Source organism: Neofelis nebulosa, chromosome 10 (genome assembly GCF_028018385.1).
Source record: "Neofelis nebulosa isolate mNeoNeb1 chromosome 10, mNeoNeb1.pri, whole genome shotgun sequence".
Classification (NCBI taxonomy): domain Eukaryota; kingdom Metazoa; phylum Chordata; class Mammalia; order Carnivora; family Felidae; genus Neofelis; species Neofelis nebulosa.
In genome coordinates, this window is record NC_080791.1 from 57,247,078 (window position 1) to 57,270,020 (window position 22,943).

At 36.2% G+C, this 22,943-nt stretch overlaps 1 protein-coding gene and 1 long non-coding RNA gene across 6 annotated transcripts in view; one reads left to right on the plus strand and one right to left on the minus strand.

Moving 5' to 3' along the window:
• The window catches only part of RNF169 (ring finger protein 169), a 108,136-nt gene that overhangs the window by 63,412 nt on the left and 21,781 nt on the right, over positions 1 to 22,943 (minus strand). For all 4 annotated transcript variants that reach the window (XR_009249688.1, XR_009249687.1, XR_009249686.1 and 1 more), the window contains exon 2: positions 10,607 to 10,680. Coding sequence is in view for 1 of the 4 variants with exons in the window: in XM_058687765.1 (XP_058543748.1) it covers positions 10,607 to 10,680 (74 nt within the window). In the remaining 3 variants the exon portion in view is untranslated. The remainder of the gene's footprint in view (positions 1 to 10,606; positions 10,681 to 22,943) is intronic.
• The window catches only part of LOC131487259 (uncharacterized), a 42,249-nt gene continuing 20,693 nt past the window's right edge, over positions 1,388 to 22,943 (plus strand). Inside the window, exons 1-2 of one of the 2 annotated variants that reach the window (XR_009249690.1) lie at positions 1,388 to 1,470; positions 16,838 to 16,941. This is a non-coding gene — a long non-coding RNA (uncharacterized LOC131487259). Of the gene's footprint in view, positions 1,471 to 6,762; positions 6,803 to 16,837; positions 16,942 to 22,943 lie in introns of those variants that run through there. The other variant, XR_009249689.1, reaches the window with a different exon arrangement.

The window sequence follows — 22,943 nt, forward strand, 5'->3', positions numbered from 1 at the left end:
GACATGGAAATTTCACATATGTTTAATTAAAAAATCATTAAAAACGGTTTGTATAGTGTGATTCTTTATTCTGTAAAAAATCTTAAGCTTAAATTTATGATAAACATTTAAATTTGGCTATTAGATGACAAGATTACTGGTAATTTTCCTTTCTGCTTTGAATCTTTTCATTATCTGGACTTTTTTTTTTCATTTTTACAATTCTGCTCACTTTTATAAGCAGGAAAAATATTTAATTTTTTAAAACCTTCACTAATCACATATTTCTACAAAATAAAATCGTTTTGTAAAAAGAGTTGCAACTGCTCTAAAAAAATTCTCTAGTTTGGCTTTCATAGTAGCATTGAAATGATCTTATTTAAACTGTTCTCTAAACCATAAAAAGTACTATATTAATACAATAATCTTATAACTACTGATCCTCTCCTCTCATAAATCAAAGAGACAAGGAAAGATAACACAATGCAGAAATAACTTTGAATAACCTTCTATTTAATTACATTTGATCAGGCTTTGAATTTCCCAAATGTGATTTTTTTTTTAATTGTTTTAATGTTTATTTACTTTTGAGAGAGAGAGAGAGAGACAGAGAGTGAGCAGAGGAGGGGCAGAGAGAGAGGGAGACACAGAATCCGAAGCAAGCTCCAGGCTCTGAGTTGTCAGTGCAGAGCCTGACGTGGGGCTCAAATCCAGGCTCAAATCCACAAACCGTGAGATCATGACCTGAGCTAAAGTCCAACACTTAACTGACTGAGCCACCCAGGCACTCCACCCCAAATGTTATTTTCTTTGAAAAGCCACTATATACTTGATAAAGCTGTTCCCCCTTGTCTGAATAGTTGTAAATAGCAAAAGAAGAAAACAACCAGGTTTAATATTTTTAGATTTTCAGCAACAGCTGTTTTTCCCTCAGGCAGTCAAAATTATAACTTACCATATAGCTTACTTTCTCTTAAAAATGTACTATGAGATTCTGTGTCTATTTTCTGGTTCTAGAAACAGGCACATCAGCACCTGCCAAAAGCAGGCATTTCCTCAAAGATTACATGATAACATTACAGAGGAATAAGAAACAAAAATAACAAACATTGTAGCAAAAAGAACTTTAGAAATCTTAAAATATATCTAGCTTTATTGTGAGCCAGCTATACATCCTTACACCAGTCATTTATTTTAAAAGGAGGAGCTTTGAAACTAGACGATCGACCATTCAATCAGCATTCAGTGAATACCTATATGCAAGATACTACACTAAACTGTCTCCACTCCCTTCCCATCCATGATTTCGCTTTCTGCAGTGTCACTCAACTACAGTCTGGAAGCAAATGATCCTCCTCTAGACACATCATCAGGTCAACAGTAGCCTAGCACTACATCACAATGTCTACATCACTCGCCTCACCTCATCTCATCACATAGGTATTTTACCATCTCACATTATCATAAGAAGAGCGAGTACAGTACAATGAGGTATTTTAAGAGACCACATTCACATAACTTTTATTAGAGTATATTGTTATAATTACTCTATCTTATTATTAGTTAGCATTGTTACTCTCTTACTGTACCTAATTTAGAAATTAAACTTTATCATAGGTATGTATGTGCAGGAAAAACCATAGTATATACAGCATTTGGAACTCTCCACCGTTTCAGGCATCTACTGGGGGCGGGGGGGGGGGCGGTCATAGAACATACACCCATGGATAAGTAGGGATGACTGTATCTTACATGCAGTGGAGAGTTGAGGAGACTAAATGAACAGATCCATCTGGAAAGATTTTACAATCTAATAGGAAAAAAAAATTTAAACAAGTAGTCTGCTGCTGTGACAGAACATATTTTAAACTTTCTAGGTAAATAAGCTCCTTTTAAAATAAGTAAATTTTTTTAAAGGGAGGAGTGGGTAAGGCCAGCTCAACATTTGGTTCATGATGCATTGCATAGCCAAATAGATTTAAGTGAAATGTTCAAGTTTAAATAAAGTGCATTATATTTTAAGTTCATGGCATAAAGATAATAAAAGAGACTTTAAAGATTTATAATTTCAAAAACAATGAGGTCCTAAAAGTTTACTTACCTTCAAAACATTCCTTCACAAAAGTTAGTGTCTGCCTCATAGAGACATTATTCACTTCAGTAACCCATTGACCATATCTGATTACACTGTGCTCTGGCTAAGGACTAAGAACTGCATGCTTACTACTTGAATAATTCAGCCAGCAATGGGGAGAAAATACTCCTCAAAAATGAGCCAGTAGGGAGAGAGAAAAAAGAAAATGGATAGGTCAGTAAACCAATTCAGAGAAAGCCTATACCACTCATGTGATCCACAGAATTACCAAAAGCAGTTCATCTTTCCCACTCCAGAAACCAGGGAGATAAGCAGTCTAGAAGCAGAGGCTGTTTTTTCTCCTACTTACAACCTTTCAGAGTCCAACTGATTGAAAGAAGTCAAACAAGAGCATGTGGATTGTGTTTCTTAACTCTAACATAAAGCAACTATTTAACCTGGTGGTCAAAATGAAGCATCAAACAAACTGTAAGCAGAAGAAATAATGGTGTAAATAAAAAGCTTAATCCAACCGATAAATAGAACTTACAGAGATGAATCAATTATTTTAAAAGACAAAAATGACTAATAGTCTCATATAGCATATAAACATAAAAAGATATCCATATTGAAATAATTTCTTGCTAAAATTATTTTATTTCAACAGACATTTACTGCAGACAAGACTATAACAATATTCTTATCTTACATAATATTGTTATAGTCTTGTCTACAGTAAATGTCTGTGGGGAAATAAAAAAATAATATATATATATATATATATATATATATATATATATATATATATATATTTTCTAGAATGAATACAACAAAATTATTTCCTCGGGCAATGTAACAAGATAGGAGACTGAGCACATGCTAATTTTCTCCTTCCAGTTAAAAACCCCATAAAATGTCAGGGAGAAAAAGAAGTCAGAAACTTTTTCAATAGAATACATCTACAAAGGCACAGGGGGAAAAAAAGCATCCTTTAGCAGTCAAGTTTACAAATGCTAAAAGATGGAACTGGTTTTCACATTCAAAGGTTGTGAACAAACAATGTACAGAAAACATATAAATTACTAGCTAGAGGAAGCATCTTAGGCTCACTGGTCATTTATATGTTTTCTGTACATTTTTTTCTAGCTAGTTATCAGGTAAATGCAAAGTAAAACAATGAGATATTTTTATCTAACAGATTAGCAAAGTATTAAAAGTAATAAAAACTTGGCAGGGATTTAAAGAAAAGGGGCCTCCCTTTTACTGTTGGTGAAAGAGTAAGTTGAAAAAGTCTTTCTAAAAGGCAATTTGCTAATATCCACCAAAATACAAAGTGTTCATACCATTTGACCCTGAACTTTCATTTCCAGGAATCTAACCTAAAGGAAGTGTTTGCTTGCACATGTTCATGTGTATTCAGTGCAGCATCTCTTTAAAACTGGGAGAAATTGGGAAGAATTTAAATGACTAATGATAATGGAATAGTTAAGTGAATTATGCCTCATCCATATTATGAAATATCTTTCAGGATGAAAAAGTATCTATATGAAAGCCTTACCTCCCACAAAAAAAAAAAACAAAACAAAAACATATTGTTAGTGAAAGAAAGAGGAAGTTACAGAATAGATCAATTATTCCTCAAAAATCCTAGCTTCTTTGAAGTGTTTACTATAACCCCTCTTTGTGGTAGTCATCTACCTATCTCTCTGGCAATTCCCCTTATTCACAGAAAAACTCAGCACCTACGTTTCTCTCCAACTACTTCAATGATGATTCCTGAAGATTTCAACATCAGTATACTCTCTCAGTTCCTGTACCTCCTCCTAAATAAGTCTTTTTTTTCCATCCTACTTCAGTTATCTACTCCCTGATCATATTCTAAATCTCATCCTGTCCAATAACTAACCCACCTCCTAGTCTCACTTTTAAGCTTCTCACATTTAGACCAACACTTCCTAGCTTTCTAACATGACTTGCAGTCACTTGCTAGTGACCCTACTTTTACAGTCTCTACCACCATCAAAACTTCTAGCCCACTGACCCTACCATTCTTTCACTGTCCATAATGTCCATCACCTTCTCGATTCCCTCCTTTAAATAACTTCAAAAACCATGGTCCAAAACTGTAACAACTTCCTTGTATACACTTGCCAATTCATTGCATCTCTCCTTCTGTCATACTTCCAGCAAAACCCCAAGGCTGCTTAAACCCAAAAGTGCCTTAATTGGTCTTATTTTCATTCTTGTCCCGTAAGTCACAGACTGCTAGCTACCTACCCAATATCCATTCTTTCCTTCCTTACCAAGAGAACCCATATTTTACTAGGGAGGTTAATGCACCCAGCTAAACCACTGTACTTCCTAGCCTCCCTGACAGCTAGAGAGTGTCTATGACACTGGACCATAAAGCACAAGTGAAGTCACTGAATGAGCTTTGGAGAAAACCCTTAAAAAAAAAAAATCAGCTGATATGTGCCTTTCTGCCTCTGACTTCTGTCTACATGTGATTCTAGAGAAGGATCAGCCATCTCACACTACAAGGAGACAGCACACTTGAAGATGTCTAAACAGAAAGACAAAAGGAACCTGACTTCCTGATGTCACATAGCTGCTATATCAGCCCTAGGCTGCATACATCTGGTTTCGGTTACTAGAGAAAAAGAAAACTCCTCATTTGCTTGGTCATTATTTTCGGGTCTCTACTATTTACAGTAAATACAATTCCTAACTTCTAGGCCCATTATAGTTTATTCCCTACACAGCAACCAGAGACCTTTTAAAAGTATAAATCAGATCACATTACTGGCTTCACATCACACTTAAAGTAAATTTAGGTTCTTTACCAGGTCAACTAGGCCTTCTTTGATCTGGCTGTTCTATTTCTTCCAATTCATCTCCTACCAAATCCCTATACCACCCTTTCACCCACCACTTGCACACTCAAATCCCGCCACACTGTTCCTTGAACAAGCCAAACTTGTTTCTATTTCAGGGACTTTGCATTTGCTGCTCCTCTGCCTAGAATACTCTTTCCTCATACTTTTACTTGGCTTGCTACCTCACTTAACCCACGTAGCAACTCCAATGTTGCCTCTCTGACAGACCTTCCTGATTATCTAAAACAGTTTTTTGTGTCTCCTCAAGTTTCCTCTCCACCTCCCAGTAACTCTTCTGATCCTACTTTATTAATATATATTAAGTATTTGTTTGCTAATTTACTGTCTTTGGCACTAGAATGGAATCTCCCTGGGCAAGGACCTCAGGTGTCTGCAGCACCATATCTCCAGTGCTTGGCACACAGTAGGGACGCAAAAAATATGATGAGTAAATGACTATATAACATGAGCTCATTTATACTGAAAAAGACTAAAGCGTGTGTGTGTGTGTGTGTGTGTGTGTGTGTGTGTGTGAGAAAGTATATAAAGGACCTAAACTGATGTTACTAGTTGTTACTAGTTATCAAAGTTAACTATGGGGAGGATAATGAAAAATAAGGAAAAGAGGAATTTTCACATTTTGCTCTGCATATTTCTATATTATTTTTCTTTTCACAAAAAACCCCAAAATTATATATGATACATGGCAGGAAGAAAGTTTTAAACATATTTGGAAATATAAATCTACTCACAGAATCATAAAATTTAGAAACTCAGAGTAACCTTAAGCATAATACTCCCCCCATAGGTAGGATAATCTATGATTACTAAGTAAGTATCTTTTAAAAGAACTAGAATTAGAAGAATAAAATTTCTTTAAAAAAATTTTTTTTAATGTTTTTATTTATTTTTGAGACAGAGAGAGACAGAGCATGAGTAGGGGAGGGGCAGAGAGAGGGAGACACAAAATCCCAAGCACGCTCCAGGCTCTGAGCTGTCAGCACAGAGCCCAACGCAGGGCTCGAACGCATGGACTGTGAGATCATGACCTGAGCTGAAGACAGACGCTCAACCGACTGAGCCACCCAGGCGCCCCAAGAATAAAATTTCTTATTAACTTTTCATAGCCCTTATAAAATTTTTTACTATCACTTAAACAAAATAAAATATACCAAATAAAAAGTATATCAGTAGCATGTTATGCATCAAATAGTAATGATGAGTTGTGTACAACAAATTTCCACTTACCATCCCTTGCTTAGTGGAAACTTTTAAGGATCTTCCTTCTCTAGATATACATCCAAATAATTATATATTTACTTTGTTTTCTTTTAGCAAATAAAATATGCACTCTAAGAGACACCTTTTTCTCTATCAAGTTCTCCATCCAGATGTCTAGCGCCTTTTAATTCTCCTTTACAACTTTATTAAGGCATATTTTACATGTTACATAATTTATCCACTTCAAGTGTATAATTTCAGTGACTTTCAGTAAATTTACCAATTTGTGGAACACACCATAATCAGTTGTAAAAATCTTCACCACTGCAATTAAATCACACAGGCCCGTTTATTCTTACTCCCCATTCTCATCCCCTCCTCCAACAAACCATTAATCTACTGTCTGTCTCCATATATTTGCCTATCCTGGACATTTTCTGTAAATGGAATCATACAATATGTGCATCCATTGTATCTGGCTCTTCTCACTTAGCATCTTTCTGAGGTTCATCCAACTGGTAGCACGTTCCATTTTATTGCTGAATATTAGTCTACTGTACGGATATGCCATACTCGTGCCATTTGATTTTATGACTTGAATTTGCATTTTCTAGGTTGTACAATGGATGCCAGATAACATGGGTACTTGCAGGTGGGTGGAGAGAGCTTTATATGTCATTTATTTAATCCAAAAGACATAGGTGAGCGTTTTTCAAGCCCAATCCAGTTTATATAGGGTGAGACTGCCCTAGCTTCACTTAAAAACATTCTGCCATCATTCCCTTTTAAAACTGCTTTTCTGGGGCGCCTGGGTGGCGCAGTCGGTTAAGCGTCCGACTTCAGCCAGGTCACGATCTCGCAGTCCGTGAGTTCGAGCCGCGCGTCAGGCTCTGGGCTGATGGCTCAGAGCCTGGAGCCTGTTTCCGATTCTGTGTCTCCCTCTCTCTCTGCCCCTTCCCCGTTCATGCTCTGTCTCTCTCTCTGTCCCAAAAATAAATAAAAAACGTTGAAAAAAAAAAATTTTTAAAAAATAAATAAATAAATAAAACTGCTTTTCTGTCCCTCCTTCCTAATAAGAATAAAAGCACAGTTCCCCAAGGTTTCCTTCTCTCTCCCAAAGCTTATTAAAAACCTCAGCTCTTACTATGCATTGTTTAACCTTCTTTTTCTACCTCCAATCCTTGTTTTCTTTTTATCTTCAAGCTGATAGGTTTAAATTTTCCATATTCTTTGTAAAAAAAGAGTATATCAGAATTAAGTATCTGCAGATTCTGGAATTTTATTTAAGAAGAATCTGTGGTTCTTTTGATGTGGTCGCTAAAAATAATTTCTTCTTAAGTAGAAAAAAACTGTGTAAGTGATTTAAAAACAGAAACCAAAGTGGCAATCCCTATCAAAATAACACCAGCATTCTTCACAGAGCTAGAATAAACAATCCTAAAATTTGTATGGAACCAGAAAAGACCCCAAATAGTCAAAGCAATCTTGAAAAAGAAAACCAAAGTTAGAGGCATCACAATCCCGGACTTCAAGCTGTATTACAAAGCTATAATCAGCAAGACAGTATGATACTAGCACAAAAACAGACACTCAGATCAATGCAACAGAACAGAGAACCCAGAGATGGACCCACAAACATATGGCCAACTAATCTTTGACAAAGCAGGAAAGAATATCCAGTGGAATAAAGACTGTCTCTGCAGCAAGAGGTGCTGGGAAAACTGGACAACGACATGCAGAAGAATTAACCTGGACCACTTTCTTACATCATACACAAAAATAAACTCAAAATGGATGAAGGACCTAAATGTAAGACAGGAAGCCATCAAAATCCTTGGGGAGAAAGCAGGCAAAAACCTCTTTGACCTTGGCCACAGCAACTTCTTACTCAACACGTCTCTGAAGGCAAGGGAAATAAAAGCAAAAATGAACTATTGCGACCTCATCAAAATAAAAAGCTTCTGCACAGCGAAGGAAACAATCAGCAAAACTAAAAGGAAACCAATGCAATGGGAGAAGTTATTTGCAAACGATATATCAGATAAAGGGTTAGTATCCAAAATCTATAAAGAACTTCTCAAACTGAATGCCCAAAAAACAAATAATCCTGTGAAGAAATGGGCAAAAGACATGAACAGACACTTCTCCAAAGAAGACATCCAGATGGCTAACTGACACATGAAAAAATGCTCAACATCACTCATCATCAGGGAAATACAAATCAAAACCACAATGAGATACCACCTCACACCTGTCAGAATGGCTAACATTAACAACTCAGGCAACAACAGATGCTGGCGAGGATGCGGAGAAAGACAATCTCTTTTGCGCTGCTGGTGGGAATGCAAACTGGTGCAGCCACTCTGGAAAACAGTATGGAGGTTCCTCAAAAAATTAAAAATAGAACTATCCTACGACCCAGCAATTGCACTAGTAGGTAGTTATCCAAGGGATACAGGCAGGCTGTTTCGAAGAGGCACATGCACCCCAATGTTTACAGCAGTGCTACCAACAATAGCCAAAGTATGGAAAGAGCCCAAATGTCCATCGATGGATGAGTGATAAAGGTGATATGGTATATATATATACATACAATGAAGTATTACTCGAAAATCAAAAAGAATGAAATCTTGCCATTTGCAACTAACCACATGGATGCAACTAGAGGGTATTATGCTACATGAAATTAGTCAATCAGAGAAAGACAAATATCGTATGACTTCACTCATATGAGGAATTTAAGATACAAAACAGATGAACATAAGGGAAGGAAAGCAAAACTAATATAAAAACAGGGAGGGGGACAAAACACAACAGACTCTTAAATACAGACAACCAACAGAGGGTTGCTGGAGGGGTTGTGGGAGGCAGGATGGGCTAAATGGGTAAGGGACATTAAGAAATCTACTCCTGAAATCATTGTTGCACTATATCCTAACTTGGATGTAAATTAAAAAAAAAAAAAAAAAAAAAGGCAGAAACCAAAGTACCCTCATAATACTAATATAAAAGAAGCATGAGGGGGTGCCTGGGTGGCTCAGTGGGTCAAGCATCTGAGTTTGGCTCAGGTAATGATCTTGTATTCTGTGAGTTCAAGCCCAGTGATGGGCTCTGTGCTGACAGCTCAGAGTCTGGAGCCTGCTTCATATTCTATGTCTTCCTCTCTCTCTGCCCCTCCCCTGCTCACGCTCTGTCTCTTTCTAAAGGTAAATTTTAAAACACACTTAAAAATTTTTTTTTAAAAGTTACTAGTCATGATTTAAAAATAAACAAAATAAAATAAATAAAATAAAATAAAATAAAATAAAATAAAATAAAATAAAATAAAAGGGAGCATGAGGACCCAGGTCAACATTTGACACTCTCACTTAAAAGAGAAAGTCAGGGGCGCCTGGGTGGCGCAGTCGGTTAAGCGTCCGACTTCAGCCAGGTCACGATCTCACGGTCCGTGAGTTCGAGCCCCGCGTCAGGCTCTGGGCTGATGGCTCAGAGCCTGGAGCCTGTTTCCAATTCTGTGTCTCCCTCTCTCTCTGTCCCTCCCCCGTTCATGCTCTGTCTCTCTCTGTCCCAAAAAATAAAATAAACGTTGAAAAAAAAAAAAAAAATTTAAAAAAAAAAAAAAAAAAAAAAGAGAAAGTCAAAAAATGTATAATAATTAAGCAGAGTTCTCTATTTTCTCCTTCATGTGACCTCCTTAAATACTAATTTTTCCATTCAATATAAAATGCCACAATAATGTTATTGTCTCACCTGTTTTATGATGATGTCTGATTCAGATTAAGTGGATTATTTACCTTTACAAAACATTAAATATCCACATGTAGAATCATTTACGGAGGTGTGTAAGGTATGGTGGTATAGGGAAAGGGCTGGGGAAGGATGATACAAATCTTTTAACATTCTTCTTATTACCAGCCTTTTTGACATCTTAATTCTCTAAGTGATTCCCAGACAATTAGCTTGAGAACATCTAAAATAAGATGATGTGAACATAGCTAAAAGCTTTCCCAGTGGTAAACATTCTCCACCTAGGAAATTATTTCACTACCCTCTGAATGGCCTAAGTTACAGTTCTTCTGGAGTACATAACAGAGTAAAAGCAACAAAAGATAACACCAATTACACGTAATTAGAGGAACTTTGCAAGATAAGGAAAAATAGTACAAGCTATTATTATTAAAGCTTAAATGTTAGCTTTTAACCAACATTTAAATGCCAAGAATACCCCCTTGTTGCAGGTGTAAGATAGGCTTGGGGAGCTACATTTTCATCTTTGAAAGGATAGCTAAAAAGAGGTTCTTAGTTAAGGTTTACTCTACTTCTATTATAGCTACAGTATAAGGTAATACAGAGAAAGGCTCTGCATTGTAAATTAAAAACCCACTAAGCATTCTTTAATGTCATTATTTCAATTTACTTTAAGAATATGAGTGATATGCTAATGTGTATACTATACCTTTCTCAGGCTTTCATATTCCTCACGAAGTTCCCCAGGCTTGCTTAATTTGATTGGTGCTCTGAATATAAACTCTGGAGAAAAGGGAAAAGAAACACTTTTTAACAGAAGTTTCTAGGAAAGAACCCCAAACCTTGTCCTACTGCTGTCCTCACATTATAAACCACATGAAAAATTGTAGTCATCTTAATTTGAATAGTCATTCATTCGTTAACAAATTTTTATTAAAGGGTATAAATGAGGCAGAGTTCTAAGCACCGGTTCAGAAGCACTGAACACATAAAGCCCTTGCTCTCGTGGAGTTTAGGATCTTACAGACAGTAAACAAACAAGTGTGTACATAATACCACTGGTGGTACTGTTATGGAGGAAAATAAATGTAGGATGAAAGAAAAAGATTATTTTATATAGAATGGTCTGGAAGGGCCTGGTAAAATAACATGTTAAAGGACCTCAAGGAAAAACTGTACTTAAAGTTCTTAGTTCAATGTTACTAAGTAACATTTTAAATGAGCTGAAGTTTTATTCATAACACTGTATCTTTCTATTTCTTTTTCAACATTGCCATTGCCAGCAGAGTATTTTCCTGTATCCAACCTGTAAATATTTTCAGTATATAACCTGATTTTTTTACCCTTAAAGCCTTTGTGGTTTTTATTGGCCTATAGAAGAAAGTCAAAACTCTTCAATCTGTCATTCAAGGCCCTCCAAAGACAGATCACAACTTCGTCTTTCTCCAGCATTGGATCTCTTAACCCTTGACTGTTTAGTTACAATAGATCCATGCCATATATTTTTAAACTTTCTACACTGTTTTCTTAGCTGAAATTCTGTTTTCTACCGTCATCTCTCTATATTTTTAAGTCCAAGCTATCCAGGACCACAGGAGACATACAGTACACACAGGTAATATAAATAGATGATAAAAATCCGAATTAAGAATAGGAATAAAAGATAGTTCTAGGGGCACCTGGGTTGCTCATTTGGTTAAGCATCTGACTCTTGATTTTGGCTCAGGTCATGATCTCAGAGTTGTGAGATCAAGCCCTGCATCAGGCGCCATGCTGGGCATGGAGCCTGCTTAAGATTCTCCCTCTGGAAAATGGGTGATGGGCACTGAGAAGGGCACTTGTTGGGATACACTGGGTGTTGTATATAAGCGATGAATCACAGGAATCTACCCCCAAAACCAAGAGGACACTGTACACACTGTATGTTAGCCAACTTGACAATAAATTATATTAAAAAAAAAAATTCTCCTTCTCCCTTGTCCTCTGCCCCTCCCCTGCTAACGTGTGCACTCACTCACGCGCGGTTTCTCTCTCAAAATAAATAAATAAATAAGTTCTAAATGCTAACAAAAAGGAGCGGAAAAGTCCACATTTACACTCCTTAAATGTGACATTTCTATATAACTCTATGTATATGTAGTGGTCAAAATACAGTATTAATTTTAAGACTTTCTAAGAACTCTATATCCCACTAAGGTTGATAAATATTTGTTGTAGACAAGTAGGCTCCTCAAAAAAATTGACTTTTGTCCTTTTTCAGTTGTCTCAACTATTCTGAAAGACTCTAGCATACCTAAGAAATATGGAAGATAGAAACACTGGATCTAATGCAGAAGCAGGGAACAGTAACTTAAAGGCCTACAAGTACTAGAGAACTGTTAGACTTTGCGTGTGGGAGGCAAACATTCCACCACCTTCACTCACTTAAAAAAAGTCCTGATGACTATTTTCATCATATCCCTTAAGCACATTTCTAATTATAGGCAAACAGTATTTAAAATCTGATGCTTTAATAGAGAAGGAGAAGCAGAGAGGTAAAAGAAAACCCTTAAGGCAATACAGTACTTTGAATCCATTTATGGAGAAGCTATCACATGTAAAATACTTCATATATATTTTCTCAGTGAATCTTCACAGAAACTTTGTAAGGTAGGTATTATACCCATTTTACAAGAAGGAAAATGAGAGGTTAATGACTTGCCTAAGGCCACAAAACTAGTAAATGGCAAAACCAACAGAAAACTATTAATAGGAATAAAGAGGGAAATCAAATAATGATTAAAAAGGCAACCCAACAAAGAAGATATAATAATCACGAACTTGTATGAACATATACCACAGCAAAAACACTAATAACATTATAAGGAGGAATTAATAAATCCAAAATAATGGTAAGAAATTTTAACACACCACAACTAAAAACACATCAGGCAGTCCAAAAGGAAGTAAAAATGTAGAAAAACTGAACAAAAAAATTAACAAACTTTATCCTAATATATTTATATATATATGTGCACTCAATGAATAGAATATATATTCCTTAAAGCAAACAAGGAACAATTAAAAATTCACTAGGTCACAAAGAACTTCCAAAGAATTCATATTATACAGACTTTGCTCTTAGATCCTAGCTGCTATTTTCCAAGCCAAGTTTTCTGGCTACTTGGCTGGTTATTCTGGATTACCCAATATTCTTTTTCAATAAATTCTTTTTCTGCTTAAATTTGCCAGAGTAGATTTCTGCTGATTAAAACAGACAACCGGATGGTTGCATCTTTTAGGTGAAACTATGAAATGACCCATAAACCAAGCTCTAGTAAAACAGGTTAAGAAAAAAAAGAGAGAGAAGACAAAGTAATACCTAGAATAAAGAGAAGGACCAAAATACAGATATCAAGGTGGGGAGGGGGGGGTTAAATCTCCAAAGGTTATCAAACAATGCTATAATGAATGATCTTGCATGCATATCATTTTGCAAGTATATTCATAGATCAAAGTGTTGGAATTACACTTACTGTGTCAAAGAATATGTACCTACGTGTTTTTGTAATTCTGACAGACAATACCAAGTCTTCCTTCCTTCCGGTAGCCTATACTGATTTAAGTCCCACCAGCAATGCATAAGAATGCCATTTCCTCATACCTTTTCCAACACAACAAGTGTTGAAACATTTTAGTTTTGCCAATCTAATAGGCGAAATTCTGTATCTTATATACATATTTTATGAGTGAAATTGAGTACTTTTCATGTTTGAGTAATTTGCATTTACTTTGATATGAAATGTTCTTTACTCCTTATATTAACTTTTTCTTCTTGATTTGTAAAAGCTCTCTTTCTATAAGGTAAATTAGCTTTATGTCACATAACTAGCAATACTTTTCCTAGTCTATCATTTGCCTTGACTTTTCTTATAGTGGTTATTTTTAGGTAGTTATATTAATCAAACTTCTCCTTTTATGGCTTCAGTATTTTTGTACAATTGGAAAGACCTTCCCCAGGCCAAAATATAATAGCAAATTCTATCATATTTTCTTCTGGTACAAAGTATAAGATTCTTCTCCTGTCTCCTTTTAAAAATTCCAAACCTTTATTTTTATTTGAGGAGCAACATGAGGAAGACAGTCTTATTCAGGCTTATAAATTTACTATCCAACACAAGGGACCAAAAATATTTTAGTGGTGGCCTGGTGGAAATGATGACAATTTTTATTTACTGTTGGAGAATTTGTTTTCTTGAAAACGGTCTTGCTAACATTTAGAACAAAATGTCCAAAGAGCTTACCATCTTCATCACATAGTGTAAATAATACAAAGTTAAAAGCCTGATCCCCAACTTAGAAGTTTCCAGAGCTTTGGAGAACTCATCTCAACTACTTCCTCTTCTGTAAAATCAGAGTATTATGACCGGCCATTATGAGGATCAAATGAGTATAATGAAAATGAAAACACTGTAAACTATTTCAGCCAGTATAGTGGCATGCAATAAAATCTACTAACTACAGGGGCACCTGGGTGGCTCAGTCAGTTGAGCGACCGACTTCAGCTCAGGTCACGATCTCACGGCCCGTGAGTTCGAGCCCCGCGTCGGGCTCTGGGCTGATGGCTCAGAGCCTGGAGCCTGCTTCTGATTCTGTGTCTCCCTCTCTCTCTGCACCTCCCCCGTTCATGCTCTGTCTCTCTCTGTCTCAAAAATAAATAAACGTTAAAAATAAAAAAATTAAAAAAAAAAATCTACTAACTACAAAATTGTCTCTGGTATTGGAGAGAGAAAGAAGTTGTGGTTTGGTCTGGTTTACTTGAAATTACAACTTACAAGAAAAAAATATAATTATTCAATTGCTTTGATAAGTATATTACATTGCAAGTTAAATTAACTTTCGGACACCTATTAATAGAAATCTCAAAGTTTATATATAAGGCCAAGTGGAACTCAGCATACTGACTGAAATCTGGGCCTTGACTTATTTGAGAGTAAAAGGTAATGGGTAGGGTAGAGGTGAAGTACCAATTTACATTCACCAAAATCAGTACTAATATAGATTAGCTTAACCTCAGATTAAGATTAATAATGTTTAGGGGCAACTGGGTGGTGGTTCAGTCAGTTAAGCCTCTGACTTGGGCTCAGATCATGATCTCGTGGTTTGTGAGTTTGAGCCCCGCATGGGGCTCTGTGCTGACAGCTCAGAGCCTGGAACCTGCTTCAGATTCTGTGTCTCCCTCTCTGCCCCTCCCCCGCTCACGCTCTCTCTCTCTCTCTCTCTCTCTCTCTCTCAAAAATAATAAACATTAAAAAAATTTTTTTAAAGATTAATGATGTTTAATGCTTTAACAATACAAAATGCTAAATAGTCAAGATCATTTTTTGCCCCAACAGAACTGTGCTACATTAAATGGCATTGTGCCCCCAAATTCACAAATTACATAAATACAAAAAAACTGTGAATTGGTCCAACATGACACTAATTTAAATATTTAATCCTATTTCCCATTTTACTAATACCCTCTAGAAATGTCAACAAGGCAAAAAAAATCCCATCTTTATCCTATGGACTTGCAAAAAAAACCCCATATTAGATTCTAATACCTGCTCGGTCAATCAAGTGAAAGTATTTAGAAATGCCAAGGCTTCTCTTTGCCTTGGTCTCTTCATCTATCAAATAAAGATCAAAATACTGGCCAATCTACCTCCTAGGAATGCAGAAGATCAAAATTAAAAGAAGTAGGAGTAATCAATGAAGAATCCCTATAATAAATAAAAACAGCTAACATTTAATAAAAGTACACTATATACTAAATGTCGCACACACACACACACACGCACACATACACACAATGTAGAAAAGAATTAACATAGCAGGCCTCACTGCCTATCTCAAAAGGCCCACTTACAAGGTTGGCCCTTGGCTGACTGGGGCCTAGGAACTTGGATTTCAGTAGAGTTTGCACCCCCACAACTGATTAGGTACAGGTTTATTACACCTAAGTTATTTATAGAAACAATACAGTTATGGTGAATACCTTCTTTCGGGCTGGGAGTCTGTAATTTTGGCACATGCTAGGCAGAGGGTGCCCATCATCAGCCCCTAATTAAAACTCTGTCTAATGAGCTTCCCTAGTTGGCAACATTTCACATGTGTTGTAACAACTCATTACTAGGGAAATTAAGCATGTCCTGTGTGACTTAACTGAAAGTGGACTCTGGAAGCTTTCATCTGGTTTGCCCTGAACTTTGTCTTATGTGCCTTTGCTGCTTTTGAATTATATCCTTTCACTATAATAATTCATAGCCATGAGCATGACTATATGCTGTGTCCTATTAGTACTGCTGGTGAATCATCATAACTGGGTGGTCTTGGGCTTTCCTGAGAAACACACACACACACACACACACACACACACACCATGGACTAAAATTAAAATCTCTTTAGATCTCATTTCTACCTGAGAGACAAGGGTGGCAACACACTAGATAACTTGTAAAGTTAATGATTCAGTAACAATATTTTTATTTCATTTTAATTTACTACTCAATAGGTTTCTCCAAATTCTGAAATACTCTATTAAAGTTTAACATGATGGTAAAAATGCTATTAGATTTTAAACTTACATAAGAGTAGCTATAATATCTAAATAATTTCTTTGAAGCTTTTTGAAATGTGGTGTTTCAATCCGCTTGAACTATTGAGAAATGGGACAGAAAAGGGCCAGAAAAATGAAAATCTCCCCTTTTAAATCACAATCTTTTACAATGTCTCTTAAAGCTGACTGGAAAACATGTATAAAATCAACATTATTAATTATACTAAGATATTTATCAATCATTATTAACCTTTCAGGTTCCCCACCTTTTAATAAAGAAAAAAACAATCACTTATAATACAAGAGCTGCTGTCTGCTGATGTGGGACTTTTTTCTCTTTATTTCCCTCTGCCTTTCTAGGGTCATAAGTCAGATTCCTCCACTCCAAAAGATGAAATTATGGCTGAAACACCTGCAATACTACCACTAGAGCAGAGCAACTGGAGAAAACCCAGATGACCCTGGTATGGTGATGCCTTTTCATATATACTATCAAAAATATAATTCGTAGACATCATTAAAATTAAAAATGTCTGCTCTGCAAAAGACAATGTCAAGAGAATGAGAAGATAAACCACAGACTGGACAAAATATTTGCAACAGACATAGCTGATATAAACATAAGACTATTACCTAAAATATACAAAGAACTAGGGGTGCCTGGCTGGCTCAGTCAGTAGAGCATGCAACTCTTGATCTCGGGGTTGTGAGTTCAAGCCCCATGCTAGATGCAGAGATTACTTCAAAAAAATTATAAGTTTTTTAAAAATATACAAAGAACTATTAAATTCAAAAGAAAACAATCTGATTTTTTTTTAATGGGTAAAAGACCTTAACAGACACCTCACCAAGGATATACACATGGCAAATAAGCACATAAAAAGATACTCCATATCATAGGTCATTAAGGAGTTATGAATTAAAACAAGATACCACTACACACCTATTAGAATAGCCAAAATCCAAAACATGGAGAAAACCAAATGCTGGCGAGGATGTGGAGCAACAGGAACTCATTTGCCGCTAGTGAGAATGCAAAATGGTACAGCCACTTTGGAAGACAGTCTGGCAGTTTCTTACAAAACTAAACAGTCTTACCATATGAACCACCAATTGTACTCCTTGATATTTATACAAAGGAGTTAAAAACTTATGTCCACACAAAAACCTGCACAAAGATATTTTTATCTGCTTTATTCATAATCACTAAAACTTGGAGACAACCAAGATATCCTTCAGTAAGTAAATGGATAAATAAACTGTGGTACATCCAGAAAATGGAATATTATTTAGTGTTAAAAAGAAATGAGCTATTAAAGACATGAAATGACATGGAGGAAACTTAAATGCATATTACTAAGTGAAAGAAGCCACTCTGAAAAGCTACATATTGAATGATTCCAACCACATGACATTCTAGAAAAGACAAAATTATGGAGACAAAAAAAAAAAAAAAAAAAGACCAGGGTTTGCCATGAATGGAGAGGGGTAGGGATGAGATGGCAGAGCACAGAGAACTCTTACCCCAGTAAAAACACCCTATACAGGGGCACCTGGGTGGCTCAGTTGGTTAAGCGTCTGACTTCAGCTCAAGTCATGATCTCACAGTTTGTGAGTTCAAACACCACCATGGCGCTCTGTGCTGACGCTCAGTCCAGAGCCTGGAGCCTACTTCAGATTCTGGGTCTCCCTCTCTCTCTGCCCCTCCCCCGCTCCCACTCTGTCTCGGTCTCTCTCAAAAATAAATAAAACATTAAAAAATTTAATAAATACTCTGTACAATATTATAATGATGGATATATGTCATTATATATTTGTCCAAACCCAAAGAACATACAAGAGTGAACTCTAAAGCAAACTACAGACTGTGTGATTATAATGTGGCATTGTAGGCTCATTCTTGGTAACAAATCTAATATTTTGGTGAATGATATTGATAACGTGGGAGACTAAAAACACCATTACCCTCCTTAGTCCAGAGGAGTTAGTCCCAAACCCAATTCCTCTACCAGCTTCTATAGGGATTTTCAAGTGTTTCAGTAGCATAGAAACAACCACTCACCTTTCCTTCACTGCACAGAAAAGACAAGCTAGAAACTACTTCAGGTGTCACTGAGGTGCTGAATATCTTGGTATTTGTAAATGAATCCAATGGTTGTAATACTTTCTTAATGCCTGTCCTCCAACTACTACTATGTTTAACAGGAAGAGAAACTCTCTAAGGATATGATGCCTTAAGAATGACACATCCCTGTGGCTGGTGACCTAAACAGAGTATTGCATTCAGTCTAATGTGAACTGGAGAAGCAGCTATACTTCCTTGAAGGTCCTTCCTGAAAAGGATTTTCTCTGGGGTGGGGTGACTGGGTTATTAATAAAGGCAAACAAACAAAACAAAATAGGAGACAGGCATTTTTCTAATTGTACCAAAACCTCAGGAATGAAGCATCACTGACAAATCATACTCCATACAAAATTAGAAAAAGAAACTCATTCAACTGTACTGGGAAGATGTTAACCCTAACACTCCCAAATTCAAAGTTAATCATTCCTTGGTACCTGGCTATGCTTGAGTTTTCACCCCTGTACATTCAAATTCTTATCAGTACATCAGAATGAACAAGAACTTTGGACTCAGGTCCCAAGACCTAGATCCTAATTTGAATACTCAGACTTACTAGCTATTTATCCTTGGGCAAATAAAAAAAAAAAAATCTCTTTGGGTAATTTCCATCTCTATCACCACCTGCAGCACCATTATGATGGCCAGCAGTTATGTAACACTTACATTATGCCAGGCTCATTTCTAAGCAGTTTGTATTTAGTAAGTCATCTATTCATTATAATGACCCAGAGGGGACATACTATTATCCCAATTTTATAGAGCATTTAATTTGCCCAAGGCTATGCTGCTATCAGTGAAAGAGCTATGACTTGAACCCAAGCAATCTGGCTCCAGAATCTGTGCTCTTATCCACAATTCCTTATTACTTCTTTAATAATAATTTTTTTTAAAAGCCTAAAATCCCTATAAAACAATAGGCAAACAACATGAACAGGTGGCTTATAGTAAAAATAAAGTCAGAGGTTGGCACCCAACTCTTGATTTCAGCTCAGGACATAGTCTTGTGGTTTGTGAAGTTGACCCCCTGAAGGAAGAAGCATGGAGCCTGCTTAGAATCCTCTCTCCCTCTATGCCCCTCCCCTGCTTGCATGTACTCTCTTTCTCTCTCTCAAAATAAATAAACATTTAAAAATAAATTCAGATGACTTATAAACATATTAAAATGCATTCAATGTCACTCATATTTTAAGATACCAAGAACTTTTAAAACAAAACACTTTTTATCAGATTGGCAAAAATCAAAGAGTTTGATAAAGACGAGTTAGCAAAGGTATCCTTTATCTTAAAGATATCTCACAGATGTGTACAAAGATGTTACGTATAAGAATGTTCACTGTGGGGGCGCCTGGGTGGCTCAGTCGGTTGAGTGTCTGACTTTGGCTCAGGTCATGATCTCAGGTTGACGAGTTCGAGCCCCGTGTGGGGCTCTGTGCTGATGGCTTGGAGCCTGGAGCCTGCTTCGGATTCTGTATCTCCCTCTCTCTCTGCCCCTCTCCTGCCTATGCTCTGTCTCTCTCTGTCTCAAAAATAAACATTAAAAAAAAATCTTTTTTTAAACAATGTTCACTGTGGATCCTCACAATACTAAAGACTGAAAACAACCTAAATATCATTCAATTAGAGACACTGAATAAATTATCAGATGACTGGGATACCGTGAATCTATTACTATACTATCTTGCTTTAATTCCTGGTCTGGTTTCTTGGTTTACCCAGTAATTTTTATTAGAATGTCTTTCATTGTGTATGAAAAACTGTAGAGGCTCTGGATGATATTACATTCCTACAGAGGATTCGTCATATTCTCCATAAGCATTTAGAATGAGGGCAGATCACCTCACAATCCAATCAGGACAGGAGCTGATTCAAGGCTGGCTGCAGTCTTTGTAAAGCTTGTAAAGCTTACCCTGCTTTGTAGCCCTTCAGAGGTCCAAATGAGAGTCTGGGTGTTTACCAGGACTACTTCCCTTGGAAGGTTCTTCAAACTTTCTCTCCACTAAAGAACTGCTACAAGAATCCTTTGCTTTTCAGTAGCTTTCTGTGAAGGTTCTTAGCCCTTTTTTTACCCTCCACAGTTTAAGAATCAACAAATCCTTAAGATAAAAAAGCAGGTAGACGGAGAAAAGGGAGTAGGGAAATGTACCTCCCTTCTCTCTGGGATCTTGGCCTCTCAAGTTCTTGTTGCTCTGTCAGCCTTGAACTACAATTTTTGTATCCCCAGCCCCATGAAGAAAGCTTTGCTATCTTTCCACCTCTTAAAGTTACACTCTCCATTCGCCAAGAGACCACAAATGTCTGAAGTCCTGGCTGCTTTAGCAATGTATCAATGCCTTCATATAGATTTTTTTTTTTAATCAGGCTTTTCTAGTTATTCTCAACAGGAGTTTTGGTCTGCTACAATCTGCTCCATCATAGCCAGAATCAAAATCTACATTTTTCATAAGTAGTGGAAAAGACAAATTTTTATCATCAGACAACAGACCATTACTATAGAAGGAATGAGCAGTGAGGAAGAATACAAAAGTAGAGAATATTCCTTCGAGAAAATCAAGAAAGGGATACAGTAAAGGTAAAAACATTTGTGTTCCAAGTCCTAAAGAAACTTAAAATCTTTCTAGGGGAGGAAAAACATAATTGGTTGGGTGAGACAATTACAGAATGTCAAAGAGTTATTAAAACTAAACATCTAAGAGCTGCATAGAACAGGGGCACCTGGCTGGCTCAGTCAGTAGAGCATGTGACTCTTGATCTCAGCGTTATAAATTTGAGTCCATATTGGATGTAGAGATTACTTAAAAACAAAATCTTAAAAAAAAAAAAAAAAAGAGCTGCATAGAACAGCAAGAGATAGAGGTGCACAAAAGCAAAAGGAAGACAATGAATCCAAGTACATCTTCTATAACAAAACATATGTAAGTGCAGAGATCCACAGGATACAAGAGGGCATTATCCATATTAATTTCAAGGTTACCTGCTGGTACTATCCACCAAACAACCACTATCAAATAGAGTAAGTGAAAGGAGAAATCTTAATGTTAAATTAAGTATATCATTTAGAATTAGGAAGGTGGAGACATGCAGAGTGAACCACAAATCCATTCTAAAATGAAACTAAAGTGTTTTCTATTTTATCGACTATTTCTTGGTTTACTCCTTCTAACTCTAAGAGTTCATTCAGATGACAGCCAAGTACTAACTGTCCAAGTACAACTGTCTTAAACTAACGCAACTGTTCATTTCCCCACTTGCCCAAGACAAATAACAATTTATAGCAAGCAATATAAAGAGTGGTTACCTGGGGAAAAGAAGGGCAGAGAGAAAAAGTTAAAAGCTAATAAAATGTTAATACCAAACTTTAAGACTGTTTACTTAAGTACTGTAATTAACACCACAGATTACCACTACATGAACTTGTACTGCTTGTATTTTAAAACTATCCTTTGGCAAAGAACTAATCAAATCAAAATGTTACAGCTCACATACCAAGAACATATAAAATGCTTACAACTTTTGACCTAATAATTAATCTCCAGGAATCTAAGAAAATAATCTAAAATACATAAAAACTTTTACATAAAAAGATTTTCATTGCAACCTATTCATAATTGCAAAACAAAAACTGAGAATAACCTAAAAGTCCAATTTTGAGGGAATGGTTAGGCTAATTACAGACAGTCTATATAATGCATGATTATTCTGCCATTAAAATTTTATATAAAGACTTTTTAATAATGGGAGATATAAGAAAGAAATAATAAGACAGAAAGATAGAAAACCATTTAGATTAAACGAGAGATGCAAGTTGCCAGACTCAATGCCTTATAATTTCAAACATAAAAAAAAAACAAAAAACATTAAGCAGGGGCATGTGACTGGCGCCACTGGTAGAGCAACATTACTCTTGATCTAGGGGTCATGAGTTCAAGCCCCACACTGGGCACAGAGCCTGCTTAAAGAAAACAAACAAACAAACAAACAAACACTAAGCATAGAAATAGCAATAAACAAGTGGAAAAAGAAACAGCAATATAAATGTAGAAGTCACAAAAGGAACAAAAATATTAAGTTATCATGTAAAAAGTATGTAAGAATAATGAAAAAAGTTTCCAGAGATTAGGAAATTAAAGCAGGAATGACCAGTGAAGAAGAAGGGAGTTGCTGTGGGAAGAAAAAACACACAAAACAAGGCATGACACCTGAAATTAATACTACACTATATGTTAACTAACTGGAATTTAAATAAAAACTTGAGGGGTGTCTAGTGGCTCAGTTGGTTGAGCATCCGACTCTTGATTTCGGCTCAGGTCATGACCTCACAGATACAAGATCCAGCCCCATATC